A 17,730-nucleotide genomic window follows, 5' to 3' on the forward strand; every position below is an offset into this window, starting at 1 on the left:
CTAAGACGCCGATCAATTGCTTCGAACGTCTTCCTCTCGGGACACCTTCGTTCTGGAAATCTATCTCGATACAAACGTTCCGCGCCACGGCTATTGCCCCGTGCTAATCCATACATCAAATGTGCATCTGCCAACTCCACATTTGTAAACATTGCACTGACTGCAAAACCACGTTCGTGATGGACACTAACCTGATGATGCTACGTACTGATGTGCTTGATGCTAGTACTGTAGAGCAATGAGTCCCACGTCAACACACGCACCGAAGTCAACATTACCTTCCTTCAATTGGGCCAACTGGCGGTGAATCGAGGAAGTACAGTACATACTGGCGAAACTAAAATGAGCTCTAACATGGAAATTAAGTTTATCCGAACACATGTCCACATAACATCTTTTCTTTATTTGTGTGTGAGGAATGTTTCCTGAAAGTTTGGCCGTATCTTTTTGTAACACCCTGTAGATGTCTACACTTGCACTGACTCAATAATACAACTCATCACTCACATATGGATAACCACAAGAAGTGGTTCAATCGTTGGAGTATTATACACCTCAATTCAATACACTTTTGAACTTAACTCCTCAATATTAATTTATGTAATAGAATCACGTAAGTAGGACAGCGGGGCTTGCTGTGGTCCAGAAAAAGATCCTATCTCAAGACCAATACTAGTGTCACCATTTGTCCATACAGCATCCCATGCGTGGAATGAATTAAGCACAGCAATATGATCACAATTTCTACCACCATGAACGCTTTTTGTTGATGACCATAGTCCACACCAGGTGCAAAAACCATCAACGAAGGTGGTACTGCTAGCGCATTACCGCAAATACGTAAACAAATAGACATGTTAGTTCAAACGTTAACTTACAAGGACCCAACAGCAGTAAGATTGCTGCTGAATCGATTTCCACCTAGTTTACCACTTTACCACAACAAATGCTCATTAAATATACACTCCTGGAAATTGAAATAAGAACACCGTGAATTCATTGTCCCAGGAAGGGGAAACTTTATTGACACGTTCCTGGGGTCAGATACATCACATGATCACACTGACAGAACCACAGGAACATAGACACAGGCAACAGAGCATGCACAATCTCGGCACTAGTACAGTGTATATCCACCTTTCGCAGCAATGCAGGCTGCTATTCTCCCATGGAAACGATCGTAGAGATGCTGGATGTAGTCCTGTGGAACGGCTTGCCATACCATTTCCACCTGGCGCCTCAGTTGGACCAGCGTTCGTGCTGGACGTGCAGACCTCGTGAGACGACGCTTCATCCAGTCCCAAACATGCTCAATGGGGGACAGTTCCGGAGATCTTGCTGGCCAGGGTAGTTGACTTACACCTTCTAGAGCACGTTGGGTGGCACGGGATACATGCGGACGTGCATTGTCCTGTTGGAACAGCAAGTTCCCTTGCCGGTCTAGGAATGGTAGAACGATGGGTTCGATGACGGTTTGGATGTACCGTGCACTATTCAGTGTCCCCTCGACGATCACCAAAGGTGTACGGCCAGTGTAGGAGATCGCTCCCCACACCATGATGCCGAGTGTTGGCCCTGTGTGCCTCAGTCGTATGCAGTCCTGATTGTGGCGCTCACCTGCACGGCGCCAAACACGCATACGACCATCATTGGCACCAAGGCAGAAGCGACTCTCATCGCTGAGGACGACACGTCTCCATTCGTCCCTCCATTCACGCCTGTCGCGACACCACTGGATGCGGGCTGCACGATGTTGGGGCGTGAGCGGAAACGGCCTAACGGTGTGCGGGACCGTAGCCCAGCTTCATGGAGACGGTTGCGAATGGTCCTCGCCGATACCCCAGGAGCAACAGTGTCCCTGATTTGCTGGGAAGTGGCGGTGCGGTCCCCTACGGCACTGCGTAGGATCCTACGGTCTTGGCGTGCATCCGTGCGTCGCTGCGGTCCGGTCCCAGGTCGACGGGCACGTGCACCTTCCGCCGACCACTGGCGACAACATCGATGTACTGTGGAGACCTCACGCCCCAAGTGTTGAGCAATTCGGCGGTACGTCCACCCGGCCTCCCGCATGCCCACTATACGCCCTCGCTCAAAGTCCGTCAACTGCACATACGATTCACGTCCACGCTGTCGCGGCATGCTACCAATGTTAAAGACTGCAATGGACCTCCGTATGCCACGGCAAACTGGCTGACACTGACGGCAGCGGTGCACAAATGCTGCGCAGCTAGCGCCATTCGACGGCCAACACTGCGGTTCCTGGTGTGTCCGCTGTGCCGTGCGTGTGATCATTGCTTGTACAGCCCTCTCGCAGTGTCCGGAGCAAGTATGGTGGGTCTGACACACCCGTGTCAATGTGTTCTTTTTTCCATTTCCAGGAGTGTAATTATTTCATGGGTTTAAAAAATACGGCAAAGAACCTAGAGAGCGATTGTCGGTAAACCTACATATTACTTCTAATTCTCCACATTTTCATGTTCCGAGACATGTGTGGGAGGAAATAATAAGTTGCAATTAGTGATCTCACCTTCACCCACATGTCGCAGCCCTTATTGCTCTAACGACACAAACACATAATAATATGTGTTGGAATCCCATTACGCTAAGCTATTGACAATAAGTTGCCATAAGAAACGTGCGATTACTGATCTGGACAGATCTCAGAATACCGCAAACATGACACGTTTCCGGAAATTATTCCTCTTTTCAACTGTTTCTTTTCATATATCATTTGTGGTGCGTCATGCAGAATATATAACACGTTACGAGAGAGTAAGGGCACTCAAAAATGATTGTTGAATAATCCACACAGTTCGAGTTGTAAGCCTACCAGTTGTTACAAAGATATGTGTGCATCTGGCACAGGCATTAGGGCTTCTGAATATCGATTTTGAGAAAGCCTTCGATAATGTCAGCCATGAGTACTTAAGGAGTGTGTTACAGCATTTCAGATTTCCACAAGCAAAGCACAATAGATTTATTGTTACCAAACGGTTTACAAAGTGCAAGGAAACGAACATCTTATGGAAGCATTTCCCAATCCAACTCTCCGTCTGACAGGGTTGCTCTTTATCAGGGATATTCTTCATCAGTTTAGAACTGCTAATACATAGTCAGTACTTACATGCTATCGATGTCTGTTATCATAATAATTATGACACCCATCCTAATATTCTCCCACCTGTAGGGCGTTTTCACAAGGAAGCAATGGCATCAAGTAAGAACAACGATTAAATACAGCTCTTGTGACTAAAGGAAGCGAGCATCCCTTTACGTAATGTGTAGAAATGGATGGGTTGGGTGTGAAATAAGGAAAAAAAAACATAAACGCCCTAACTGGCTTTAATTCGAAAGGGAATGGTACAAGTAAGACGTACCCTGAAAGTGAATAGTGTGAGGAACTTGAATATCATTCACAGGATTCTACAGGCCAATACACTGTCTCAGGCCAAAATGCGGTGTGTTGCACGAGTCATTCCCGTTCATAGGAAATATATTCATCATTGACGCGATCAGGCCCAGAGGACCGCGCGCCACCACAGTTAGAGCTCTCCATCTGTCTCTGTCTTCTGCTATCTGTCTCCAGTTTTCCGTGACTCCCAGCTGCAACAGGTCTTCTCTCACTCCATCGATCCACCTGTTTCTAGGTCTTCCCACTGGTCTGCTGCCTGACGAGATCCAGCCCATTGTGATTTTGGGCCATCTTGTTGCCTCCATTCTAACAACATGTCCAGCCCACTGCAGTCTTTTGCTTCTCATCACTCCCAAGATGTTAGGCTCCTTGTACAGCTCTTCTAATTCAGTGTTGTGGCGTCTTCTCCATTCTCCAGTAGTCTGATCTCTGACTGGTCCAAATATTTTCCTGAGGACTTTCCTTTCAAACGTTAGCAGTCGCTTAAGGTCTTGTTTTCGAGTGCTCCAGGTTTGATAACCATAAAGTAATACTGACATTATTAATGTCTTATACAACCATAGCTTTAGTTGTTGAGAGACACTTCTACATTTTAATATAGGGTCTGGAGGGTGAGAGTATCTGTTTCCCGCCTGCAGTCGTGCTTTTATCTCTGCTTCAGTTGATGTTACTTCTGTAAAAAAAAGATCCAAGGTATTTGAACTCTTTCACATGTTTATACCTGGTGTTGTTCACAATTAAATCTTGAGAGTTCTGGATCGTTCTTCCTATGGTCATATACTCTGTCTTTTCAGAGCTAATTTGTAGACCGATCTTAGCTGCCAATAACTCCAAGGTCAGGATAGTAGTTCGGTTGGTTCATCAGAGTTTAGTAATTCTCTGAAGTATTCCATCCATCTTCTTCCAATTTTTTGATTTTCTGTTAAAATTCTTCCATTGGCATCTTTTATGAATCTATGTTGATGGTATGTCCCTATTTTAAAACTTTTCACTTTTCTAGGAAATATATAGTAATTTTTTAAAAAATATGTAGTATGGTCTATTTGAAAAAGTATATTTTTTCATGCAGCCAGGGATTAGAGATGGTAACCTAGTCTTAGTCGTTTGTGAGACCAAATGTCCAGCCCTTGTAGTGAAAAATCTAACAAGCACACTGAAACTGCCTGAAAATTTGTCAGATTTACCAAAAATTACATGGAGGTGTGTGTGAATTCCCAAGGAACCAGACTGCTGAGGTCATCAGTCGCTCTAGACTTCCACACTACTTAAACCAACTTCCGCTAAGAACAACACACATACCCATGCCCGAGGGAGGACTCGAACCTCCAGCTGGAGGTGCTGTGCAATTCGTGACATGGCGCCGCGAACCGCGCGGCCACTCTGCGCAGCTAAATGGAGGTATCACGGTAGAGCCATAGGTTACAGGTAAATGCAAGCAACTATATCTGGAGCCTTACAAACCGCAATGTATCTATTGGAAAAGATTCCTAATTAAGAGCGGCAAATACAATTATTATAAATTTTAAGAAGGAAACTCCATACCAGACTAAACACTATGACTTAAACTGGAAGATCGTATGGCCGAATCCATCAGCTCACAGACACGCTCAGCTGCATTCGTGTTCTAGAAATACTTCAATCCTGACAGCATTGTGTTACCACGAAATAAAACTGATGAGTCATCCATTTCGCACTGCGACTTGTTGGCACACCTATGTACTGGACAGTATCTTTCCGCCAAATTACGTGTCTGTGGAAGTTGGATACACTTCATAATCAACGAGTGTTAACTAATTAAACACCTAGAATTTAATGTGTATGAATGTCAAAGCGTTTCCAGTCTCCGAGACAAGAACACTTGCGTGGTTTTTAGATTTGTATTCAATGAAGAATGAGAATCAACAGCAGTTCTTTGCTACAAGGGGAAATCATAGAAATCCAGCAATTTCGTGATTATATAATGTTTTTAGCAGACTATATGAAACTAGTAAATTGATGGACAATTACTCACCTGTGATGTAGCGATTTTAATAACGACCCATTACTGGAAATATTCTCAGAATTCAGAGAAAGGCGAGTATAAAAAAAAACCTTTGAGATCTTTTTTAAGATGCTGCCTGAGTCGTTCAAACCATTAGGCAAGACAAAGCGACCGCCTAGTTTCAGGGGTGGCAGAGGGCGGAAAAAATTTATTTCAAGTCAGTCAGAGAAAAAATTGAGCAAATGATGAGTAAAATGAAAAAGAGGAAAAATTAAAACACCGAATTGTTTTCAAAAGCTTAAGGAACAGTTGCTTGATAAGTATTTACTAAATTTGACGAAACTAAGCATATTGAGCCGTATATTAAAAAAAAGAGATCACTGTTCGGAAAACATTCTCAGAGCAAAAGAACGTACTCTGAGCAAGTTCTCAGTTTCACACGAATGAAAAAGTTGGAGCATATTCTCTGACGAGGGAGTATTTACTACCTCCCCTCCTTCTTGAGAAGGGTTATCTGCGTGTGTCGTCTGCCGCGTCCGACTCAGAACACATGCGTAATCTTACATTTCATGTAACTCGCTCAAACAGGCAAGCTGTTTGGTGCACAGGTATGGAAATGGCGCCAGCGTGTTCTGGGATAGTCGAACTACGTCGTGATTTCAGTTTTATGTATGGCAATAGATTATTAAGATGATACACGGACATTTTGTGGAAATGCATTTTCTGACGGTGTTACCGAATTTTCGACATGTGCCTAGCTTTTTTGTTACTGAAGTTAGCTGAACACATTATGCAAACTAAATTTTAAGAATGCATCTCATTTTCACCTACCCCAAACGGGAACTCTGTCAGAGTTTTCTAACACAGATAACTTTAGTTAAATATGATGCATAAACAAATGGTCCGCTCACAAGTCACGTACTGAAACGGCCCCTGTGAGTTTTCATTACAATCAGCAAATCGCTAGGATTGTAATAAACCACTTGTTACTTTTCCTGAGCTGCCTACTTATTTCAAACATAACAAATTAGAGGATTTATGCTGTGAGAAAACATGAAGAATAACATCTGAAAATCTTATAGAATTACAATGCCCTGGAGACATATGAGTTTTCTTCTGCTTCTGATCCTTTTACTATAGCGATATGACCTCGAAAGACGAGGCACATGAAATTGCTCTAGTTGTAAAGGTGGTAGGGAAGATGGGGACTTGATTCTTACTGACCTAGAATGGAAAATTGGGAGGAGAGGGGTTTCTTCCATTTTTTACACATACTATTGGCCTACATGGTTATCTGCGCTCGTACCAACACATTGGTTAGTGACTTTTAATGTACCACTTAAAATTACTCAAGATGTGGGGGTTTTCCAAGGAAGGGGGGTGGGTACCGGGGATTTCAGAAAGTAGACTTGAAGATAACAATTTCATTTGCCTCATGTGTAATGTAGACTGGAAGTGACTTTGAGATAAGATAACTACTAGGATCAGAACCCACCCTGCCATCCTACTGAAATGAATTGCTCAAATAAGATTTCATAGCACCTGCTTATCTTCGAAAATGTGTCGGCTTGGTTTCAAGTTGGGCTACGAATGATTCGAGATCACAATAAAAAACTTTTCTGGGAAATAAAAAACTAACACTAATCAAAATTAAGCCAGTCTGCTATCCTACGCTGTGCATAACAGCATTGTCCTTCCACAAGGTAACTGAGATGTTGTTGCCCAAAGCAGTCAAAGATGGCCCTAAAGAAGTCATCCAGTACGTCAAGAGCGTTCCTTCGACAATGCACAGCAAGTTTCAACTGGTCCCACGCGTGCTAATTCAAGTTCACGTCAGAATCTGCCCCAGCTAATTCCATTCGGTTGAGTCCTGCCTCCAAGAAAAGTGTAGATTGTTTGTTCACACGTTATCGCTTTGAAAGACAACACAATCGCCGAACGAATTCCTGTAGAGCTGACAACAGTTTGGAGAATCCTGTTTTGGTACTGCACAGCCTTAAAATTGTATTCTATAATGGTAAGAGTTTCTCAATATCTGTATATGATAACTATTCAAAACATAACTGAGCTACTTCCTGCTGACCACATAAGACTGAAACCCTGAGACGTGCGTTGACACATAGCTGACTCAACACTCTTCTATGACGATCATTAGGTATCACACAAATTCTGCACTCATAAATGAAGAACCCGATGCTATCAGTCCACGTTTCCTTGCAGGTGTGACTGTGACTGTGTAGCGACAGTTTTCTTCAGTCTAGGTCAACACAGCCTATCGTTTCCTTCCAAAATGGAAGAGTGCAGTTAGGTTATGTACCATTATCTGATTGAGTCAGACTTGCTTATAGTGTCCCTCAGAAATTAAACTCCATTCTACTGGATGAGGTCCAGTGCTGGCTGTAGTTACTGTATAGCAGCGACACTTGGTAGATATTCTAATGCATTAACGCGGAACAGATTTATGCTGGAAAAAAATTACTCCCAGTTTTGGCCACCAGGTGCACATTTGGCGCTGTAATAGACATCAACAGTCATATTGAACAAACTGAGTAAGTGCCGCTTAATAATATCAGCATTACACTTTCCTCACTTGTTTGATTTTTTCTGTCCTTCACATTTGAAATGCTAACATTTCTATAGGCGTTTCTTGCATTCACAGCTCCCGATTTGCGCCTGGTGGCCAAAATTGAAAGCAATTTTTTTCCAGCGTAAAACGGTTCTGCATTAACACATTTGAGTGTCTTGAAGGTTTAGATGTCAAGTGATAATTACAGCCGATACTGGACCTCTGCGGGTAGCTGCACTTTAGTTGTAACTACATGCAGTATTAAATGCAAAAGCAATTAAAAGTAATTACTGTTCATTCTGTTTAACTACGCTCTTCTTTTAAAAACAGACATACTCGACTTTGCTTGCTAACTGGCGGAAACGTCTAAGTTAACTGACATCTAGTGGTAAAGAAAATACATTGTAAGAATAACAAACCGACACACTACTAATGAATTATCCAAATGGGCAGAAATCAGTCGATGTAACGACTCTGTACAGACAAAGAAAATATTACAATTTCAGAAAAAAATGGATGATTTATCCAAGAGGAAATCTTCACAAAATGAGCAAATCAGTAACTTCTGCCCCTGAAGTAAGCAGTTAGTCGTACTGGCCTTGACTGATAGAGTTGCTGGATGTTCTCCTCAGGGATACTGTGCCAAATTATGTCTGGTTAACGCGTTAGATCGTGAAAATCCTGAGTTAGTTGGAAGGCTCTGACCATAATGCTCCAAACGTTCTCACCTGTAGAGAGAACTGGTGACCTCGCTGTTCAAGGCAGTTTTTGGCAAGCATGAAGACAAATAATAGAAACCCTCTTCGGGTGCAGGCTGGTTTTATCTTCCTGAAATGGAAGTCCAGGAAGGCTTGCATGAAGGGCAAAAAAATGGGGCATAGAATATTGTCAACATACCACTATGCTGTCTGGGTGCTGCAGACGACAACCAAAGGGGTGCTGATACGAAATGAAATTGCACCCCATACCATCACTCCTGGTTTCCAGGCTGAATGTTAGGTGACAGTCAGCTTGCTACCAAACCATTGTCTGTATCATCTCCACTTGTCTTTACTGGTCATTGAGACTCAGTTCGAAGCAAGACTCATCACTGAAGGCAGTTCTACTACAGTCAATGAGATTCCAGATTGAAAATATGTCTCGAGACACTCTAGACAGTGGCAGGATACCATACTGATTGTCAGCTGCCATATCGCCTGACAACCAGGAGTGATGGTCTTGGGTGCCATTTCATTTTGTAGCAGGACTGTTACAAGGCTGATTCTGGGTATATGATTTGCTATATTAATTTATAGCAGTTTTGAAGATTTTTAAGTGCCAAACTTATATGTATAATGCATCAAAGACAAGGAATTTGAGACTTATGAGAATTTTACCCATTTATCAGACATTTTATGGGACTCAGGTGTAAATCAGTATGTTTCACAGTAACAAATATACTATGGATCTACATTAGCAATTACATATGGCAAGGAGTTTTAACCATTATTAGTAGACTTATAGACATATAAGCCACTTATATGTTCTTATTTTTCGAACAGTGAACAGTTACCCATTTTACTTACTTTTGATGTCAAATAAAGAAACACAACATGTTTTCTTCAATTCTTAGTTTAAAAGGGTATAACCCTCTCAGATATAGAAATATATTAATCTCTAAAAGACCAAGCACATATTTTACTCAATTCACTATTTATTGTTGGCTGAATTCATCTGTTTGCATTTTCAGGAGTAATCTTGTGGCATACGACATTTCACATCCCAAGAAGAGGTTTCCTGTAGTACTAAATTTCTAATTATCAATGTAATACAAGAAAAAACTTTTCCACTATCAGAACTGTTTCTAATTTCTATGGAAATGTTTAAAAACATGCTGAAGTAAATACGTATATATCCTTCCAAGTATGATGTAATTAATTTATACATATTATACTAAAATGACAATAAACTTATTATGTAAGCAGATGGCAATTTTGTGACAGTAGATAATTATGTAACTGGTTAAAGGTAGATTTGTTGGACAGTCTGCTACCACTATGAAAACAAAGTACTCTATATTTCCATTTAATATTAATATCAGTCACTCAAATACAGTGAATATACCACTATAACATAATGCGAAAGACATTCATAACTTATTATTTAATTATATGTAAGTTACCAACACAAAAATGTCATCTCTTATCAATATTAGACAATAATTAATCCCTCTGATAATTACTTTCTCCAACTACATGAGTTTTGCTTGAATTGCTGTTCTTAAGGGGAAAACTTCTGAACTCAAAATAACACTAGTGCATAAAACCCTGCAGCAATACAGTACAATTGTTTCTAAGCTGTAAGAAATTGCTGATTTCAAACATTCATTAAAATGACATTATTATTTAATTCATAAATTTCTTATTGCCATACCACTTAAGATTGCTGGTGATATGTATGTGCAACTTTTATCCCATTTTAAAAACAGAAAAAATATCTCTCTCACAGAATGAGGCTTTAACATATTTCTTTTCTTAAAAGGCTGCGTTTTGTTATTTTGCATCATGCAACAAGAAATTGTAAACTTCAGATAATTTGCTTCTACATCATAATGAAATACTATTCAGAATACATTCTGCCCTGAGATGTAGATACACACCTAAGAAATCTTTATAAAATTAATGTATTAGATTTCAAAACCAAAGATATAAGAATATATTTAAACAGCGAATCAGCAGTATCAGAAATATGTGAAATTTGTTTAATGCTTTCAGTTTCAGAAAGTCTATTTAGTTATGTGTAATAGAGAAGTTTGTTACAATTTAACAATTTCCACATGTCTAGCATATCTTATTACAGTTTGGCTCTATACCCAGATGTGTTGAATGATACATCAGCTTTTTTTTCATGTAATGCAAATATTCAGGTTCTGTTATAGTTTCCATCTCTTTTTCAATAGCCATTTAATTACCAACAGAAAATTTGTATGTATTGTATGAAGTCAGTATAGTATGTACAGTATTCAAATTTCTTTCTTCAGTAATAATGTTTAAAAAGAACTGTACAAACAAAAGCAAAAAAAGAATAATTGTAGAACTGGACAACAGTTCTTAAACCAATACCATTAAATAAGAGGAAAACTGATTCCTATCTATTTTACTGAATATTAAATAAATATTTTGTTCTACATATAATGCAAAACAATAAAACATTGTGATAAAAGTGACAATATATTTACCATTGTTACTGTTACTTCCATTAAAACACAGTCATAATTTTTGACTGTATGAAAGTCTGACAGTATTTTGACAACATAATGTCCCTGTTAATAATTAAGAGTTGTATATCAAATAATCATGTGATACATATTGGAGAGAAAATGCATAATTAGTGCCAATAAAATTTGTTGGTTCTTCAACATATGGTGTACTCTAGTTTCTCTTCTGAATTCCACGCTTTTAACACAATGGTCTTGCATATTACAATTCTCATAGGAGAGAGACAATTTATCTGAGCACTAATATTTCGAAAATTCTCATGTATGTATTGATCATTCCCTGTTTTAAACAAAATAAACATTTTTCTATTTGGATGTTAGTTTTTTATTATCAAGGTAAAGCAATGAATTATATTCATTACTGTTGCATTAATTATGAGCTAAAATTACTGTTTTTAATTTTCAAAGGAAATGGAACACTGAATATTATTATGACATTAACGATGGTGGACGTTTTCAGTTACTCTAGAATGCATAGTTTTGACTACTAATGTTTTATATATTGGCTTGTATTTTTCCTTCCAGTGGTGAAAATACTGAAATTAATACAGAAATTGACATAAGATTTTATGCCTCATACCGCCCCATTCTTGATATAACAGAAGAATATTATCTAACACCAATTTGTATCTAATACTTTCCTTTCATAATGATGTCAGTTCTGCTCTTTCATCTTCTTATGGATACATCTGTACTTCCATTATAAATTTTCACCATACACTTTTTTGATGCATCTAATCATGTTTTTCTCTCTACATTGCTTCACAGTTCTAGCTAATATACTTCATTTTCGTAACACTGCTACATACAATGGAAATTTTGTCTGCAAGGCCAAAATCTGATGCAAAGCTCTAAAAAGTTACTTGTTACTTTCAGCATTAATCTTTAATAGGCCAATGGTATGCAATAGAAAATACAATGCTTTTTAACCCTCATTCAAGTTTATTTTCCCTCCCTGTAATTTTATTTTTAATTTAATGTTAATCTTAAATTGAAGTTTTACTTCAGTTAATGCCTCTTAGAAAAAGATATGAACCAATAAAGAGTTTATTTTTAAGGAACAATTTCAATTAATCCTGTTACTATTTGTGTTTGTATTATTATGTAGTACCACAATTACAGTTTAGCCTACAAAAAATAATGAAAGCTTTCATTCACATGAATTTATTCAATAATTGTTGTTAATAAAAATGTACTCATGTGAAATTTTGTATGTATACATTTATACTAACACATATACTTTGTGTCTGTGAAATGAAATATGTCACTACTTGCATGAAAATTCATAATTACACTCTGCAGGCTGCAATTGCCCCATTTGCCATTGTTAAATAAGTAATAATAACACACTGACCATAAATAATTGTTTTAAAATTTTTCAAAATTACTCTGATGTCTTTCAGATGTTTTCCCAATAAATATTGTATCTAAGACCATAAAAAGTGAATTTTTGAATCTTAAAATGGATCAATATGTGTAAATGTGCACAAGTATACATTAAGTAATTTTAGTAATAGTGAAATAAGTATAGATGAATCCTAAGATATGTTTGCTTGTTATTTTTTTAATTAAAATTTCTTTCATCCACTGATGTAACAGTTTTATATTGCTTTAAGGATGTGAAACTACAGAATCAATTTTGTAAGCTTTGTATAAGGGCATTTTGGCACCATTTGCCATTAACCTTTGTGGAGAGAGTTCTGTACCAGAACTATGTAATAACTAGATACATTGACCATGTAAGTTCTCATATGGTCCTCTTTCTGAATACAGCAGATCTCTTATTGAAAGCCTTGTGCTATTCTGACCTAAAGTTACTGTATAATTTTCATTTTAAAAGGTTTGTACCATCTGAAAGTAGTAATACAATTACACCTATCTCTACAAATGACTTTTCAGAATCAATTTCACATATCACTGAATGGATTGAATCGAGGTCTTACCATTATTATGTTATGGCACTATGCAGCAACATATCATAATGGAGTAAATTCATCTCAGTGTTCCCTCCTTTCTATAATACTACCCATGATTTAACCTTATAGTTTTACATAGTATGTCTAACACTGGTTCGATGTACTATGTAAGTTTAAATCATATTTCTGTATAAACAACCACAAGCTTTGTGAGAAAAAATAAAACCCATTACATTATTATCGAGGCCATAATTTATTCATTGCAGTGGTAATGTCTTCATATTACTTATAAAAACACACCGAAATCAACAATACTGTTGGAGGCTTAATGAAATATACAAATGTTTACTCAGTTTAATTAAATACTAATGTATTCATATGTCAACGTGTAAATGTTTCACAGAAATTCAGTTATAAAAATCTTCTTAAGTGTGTATATGAATAACCTTATGTGATGGAACGTAAGTTTTAAGCATTGATGGTTACTTTTGTAGAACTTTCCACTACATCTCAAAATTTAATTGAAACTATTTGTAGATAAATATATTTTTCTATCATTTTTAATAACTGAAATGTAATTCAGATAGTTATTTTAACTAGTATACTTCATCTCTTAAGTGTGAAAACAAAATCTACCAAATCATTCACATATCACATGTGATAAAGTGTATCAGCATCTTGGGGCTTCTATTCTCTTTGGTGGTTGGTGTCAATTAAAAACAGAAAAAAATCTCATAATCGATTTTTATTTCCCACTTCATCCAAATATAACATGTGCTCCTTTTTTAATTATTTATGTGTTAATAGTGATGCTATGTAGAGCACTATCTTTAGTGTACCATATATCATTTATGAAGCTATTTATTTTATGAATGATTTTTCTCTACTTATATCTTATGACAACTAATTTTCAGTGTGAAGTGTAATTAAATGTGTTATGTAAGGAATAAAAGATCAGCTATAATATACTCCTATTCCTATTCATCTCTGTTGATACCACTATCTGAAGGGTATGATTGTCCATAAGAACTTCTTATTATACTTTCGTATAAATCAGCGTAAAAGTCCTGTTGCCTTGTACCAAATTAACATATTTCATCATATCTGTGAAATTAATGAAACAAATTACAGTGTGATAATGGCGTGCAAGTTGCTTTTGAAATGTGGCACCATTTCACTTCCTTTGGAACCATCCAAAAAGGAAATACATTCTGTTGTAGACCGTTTAGTGCAGACTTGCCTGATATGCTTACTGTACATTGACATCAGTTGTATTATGCAGTGGGCTGTACTGGGGCTTAAACACAAACAATTTTAGGTAATAAGTGGTCAAAGTACAAATTTCTACTGAATTATTACAAATCACAAGCGACTAAATATAATATCATTACAGTGATGTCTTACTAAGAGAACAGATGTTACAAAAGAATCATGTGAAACGTGTTAAGTATATAAGACTAACTTTTGTCTGATAGTTGTTGCTTTTTCAGTGATAGTACAGACCATAGAATTTCTTACAAAACATTTTTCCCAGTATACTGTTAAGTGTTGAATTGTGAACAGTTATTCGACCACTAGAGGAATATTTGTAAATTTTAAGAGTGAGATAAAACAGTGCAAAATTTGAGCAACATACCGAGAACCATAACACATTTTGAGGGAAAAAGCTTATCATGCACAGTGTCTTTTCACATGACATATTTAATTTCAAAACGATAGTGTAACAGAATGTCTTCTTTAATGTACATGTCACCTACAAATTTGCTAGGTAAACAATACAGGTTCCTATAGTGTTCGCTAGTAAATGTATCAGGGGCCGATTCCATCTCACACAAACGACCCCTACATGAGATTACCTTGATCTCCTGGCTGAAGAGTCTCCTGGCAAGTAGAATGCATTGCCTCATGTGCATAGGTTTTGACATGCCTGGGCTATTCCTTCAGTCTCTACTAATGTGTACTATAACTGTTCATTACAAGTGACTTCTTTAAATAATTCAGATATTCAGTGATAGTGTTAATGCACCTGTGCTATTTTTTGTATCCTATGATGTTTGGTAATTAGGGACACACAAAGAGTTCAGAATACACACTGTTCCTCACAGTCTGCTAACAGCAATTTTCTTCTGATTGTGGTACTGGCGGTACACCACTGATATGATTTCATGCAAAAATCACAGTGCCTGTATGACTGTAATCATGGAGTACTTAATATAGTCATCATCCATAATCAAAGATCATTTCCATGACTAGTAGATGGTCTAACAACTTCAAAGTTACATATTACGTCTAACTATTCCACCCCTTGTGGTAACAGTATCTCTCAGTAAACAACACAGCAGTAATTTCTAATTCAGTTGCTTAAGTCATTATTATGAGTAATGGTTGTGAAAAATTACGAGAAACACGTAGATTGACTGAGGCGTGAAAGAAAAAATCGATGCCTATTTTAATATTTCAAAAGCTTGTGTGTGGTTCCAAACAGAAAATTTAATTTGGGAGTGGACTACAAACCTTTGTGATGTATTAGAATATCATGCCCAACTATGACACTAATCTAAGTGATGACTTTTTGGAGAGAATCGTCTACCAACTGAGCCACCTGAATTAGTCCACAATCTACCACGATAGCTTTAGTAGTTAGTATATATGTTCTAGATTAGATTAGATTAGATTAATACTTGTTCCATAGATCATGAATACGACACTTCGTAATGATGTGGAACGTGTCAGGTTAATAAAAGATGTCTGTACAAGAAATTACATTACACAAAATATTGCATGACACTAATGATTAAGTTTTTTTTTTTTTTTTTTTACTTTATATCTAAAAATTCAGCCAATGAGTAGAAGGAGTTGTCATCTAGAAATTCTTTTAATTTATTTTTAAATGTTAGTTGGCTATCTGTCAGGCTTTTGATGCTGTTTGGTAGGTGCCCAAAGACTTTTGTGGCAGCATAATTTACCCCTTTCTGTGCCAAAGTCAGATTTAACCCTGCATAGTGAAGATCATCCTTTCTCCTGGTGTTATAGGTATGCACACTGCTATTACTTTTGAATTGGGTTGGATTATTATCAACAAATTTCATAAGGGAATATATATACTGTGAGGTTACTGTGAGGATCCCTAGATCCTTAAATAGATGTCTGCAGGATGACCGTGGGTGGGCTCCAGCAGTTATTCTGATTACACGTTTTTGTGCAATGAATACTTTTCTACTCAACGATGAATTACCCCAGAATATGATGCCATACGAAAGCAGTGAATGAAAGTAGGCATAGTAAGCTAATTTACTGAGATTCTTATCACCAAAATTTGCAATAACCCTAATAGCATACGTAGCTGAACTCAGACGTTTCAGCAGACCATCAATGTGTTGCTTCCAGTTTAACCTCTCATCAATGGACACACCTAAAAATTTTGAAAATTCTACCTTAGCTACAGACTTCTGTTCAAATTCTATATTTATTACTGGAGTTTTGCCATTTACTGTACGGAACTGTATATACTGTGTTTTATCAAAATTTAAAGAGAGTCCGTTTGCTGAGAACCACTTAATAATTTTGTGAAAAACATCATTTACAATTACATCACTTAGTTCTTGGTTTTTGGATGTTATTACTATACTTGTATCATCAGCAAAAAGAACTAACTTTGCATCTTCATCAATGTGGAATGGTAAGTCATTAATGTATATCAAGAACAGTAAAGGACCTAAGACCGAACCCTGTGGGACCCCGTGCTTGATAGCACCCCAGTTTGAGGAATCAGCTGTTTTAACATTACACGAACCACTTATTTCAACTTTCTGCATTCTTCCAGTTAAGTATGAATTAAACCATTTGTGCACTGCCCCACTCAAACCATAATGATTTAGCTTATCTAAAAGAATTCCATGATTTACACAATCAAAGGCCTTTGAGAGATCACAAAAAATACCAATGGGTGATGTCTGGTTATTCAGAGCATTTAATATTTGATCAGTGAAAGCATATATAGCATTTTCTGTTGAAAAGCCTTTCTGAAAACCAAACTGACATTTTGTTAGTACTTTATTTTTACAAATATGGGAGGCTACTCTTGAATACATTACTTTCTCAAAAATTTTTGATAGAGCTGTCAGAAGAGAGATTGGGCGGTAGTTGTTGACATCCGACATATCCCCCTTTTTATGCAATGGTTTTACAATGGCATATTTCAGTCTATCAGGGAAAACACCCTGCTCCAAAGAGCTATTACATACGTGGCTGAGAATTCTACTTATCTGTGGGGAACAACCTTTAAGTACTTTGCTGGAAATGCCATCAATTCCGTAAGAGCTTTTACTTTTCAGTGAGTTTATTATTTTACTGATTTCAGAGGGAGAGGTTGGTGGAATTACAGCTGTTTCAAACTGTGCAGGTATGGCCTCTTCTATTAATAGCCTTGCCTCTTCTAGTGAAGATCTAGATCCTATTTTCTCCACAACATTTAAAAAATGATTATTCAAAATATTTTCAATTTCTGATTGTTTGTTAGTGCACTTGTCATTCAATTTTATTGCACTAAAGTCTTCCTGTGCTCTTGGTTGCCCTGTTTCCCTTTCAATAATATTCCAA

The 17,730-nt window shown here is 37.4% G+C and overlaps 1 protein-coding gene across 1 annotated transcript in view; it reads left to right on the top strand.

Moving 5' to 3' along the window:
- Positions 1 to 14,099, top strand: part of LOC126298429 (uncharacterized) — a 130,510-nt gene extending 116,411 nt beyond the window's left edge. The window contains exon 3 of the mRNA XM_049989757.1: positions 9,689 to 14,099. Within this exon, the coding sequence (XP_049845714.1) occupies positions 9,689 to 9,694 (6 nt within the window). The 3' untranslated portion in view covers positions 9,695 to 14,099. The remainder of the gene's footprint in view (positions 1 to 9,688) is intronic.
- The last annotated feature ends 3,631 nt before the right edge of the window (positions 14,100 to 17,730 follow it).

Source organism: Schistocerca gregaria, chromosome X (genome assembly GCF_023897955.1).
Source record: "Schistocerca gregaria isolate iqSchGreg1 chromosome X, iqSchGreg1.2, whole genome shotgun sequence".
Lineage (NCBI taxonomy): Eukaryota > Metazoa > Arthropoda > Insecta > Orthoptera > Acrididae > Schistocerca > Schistocerca gregaria.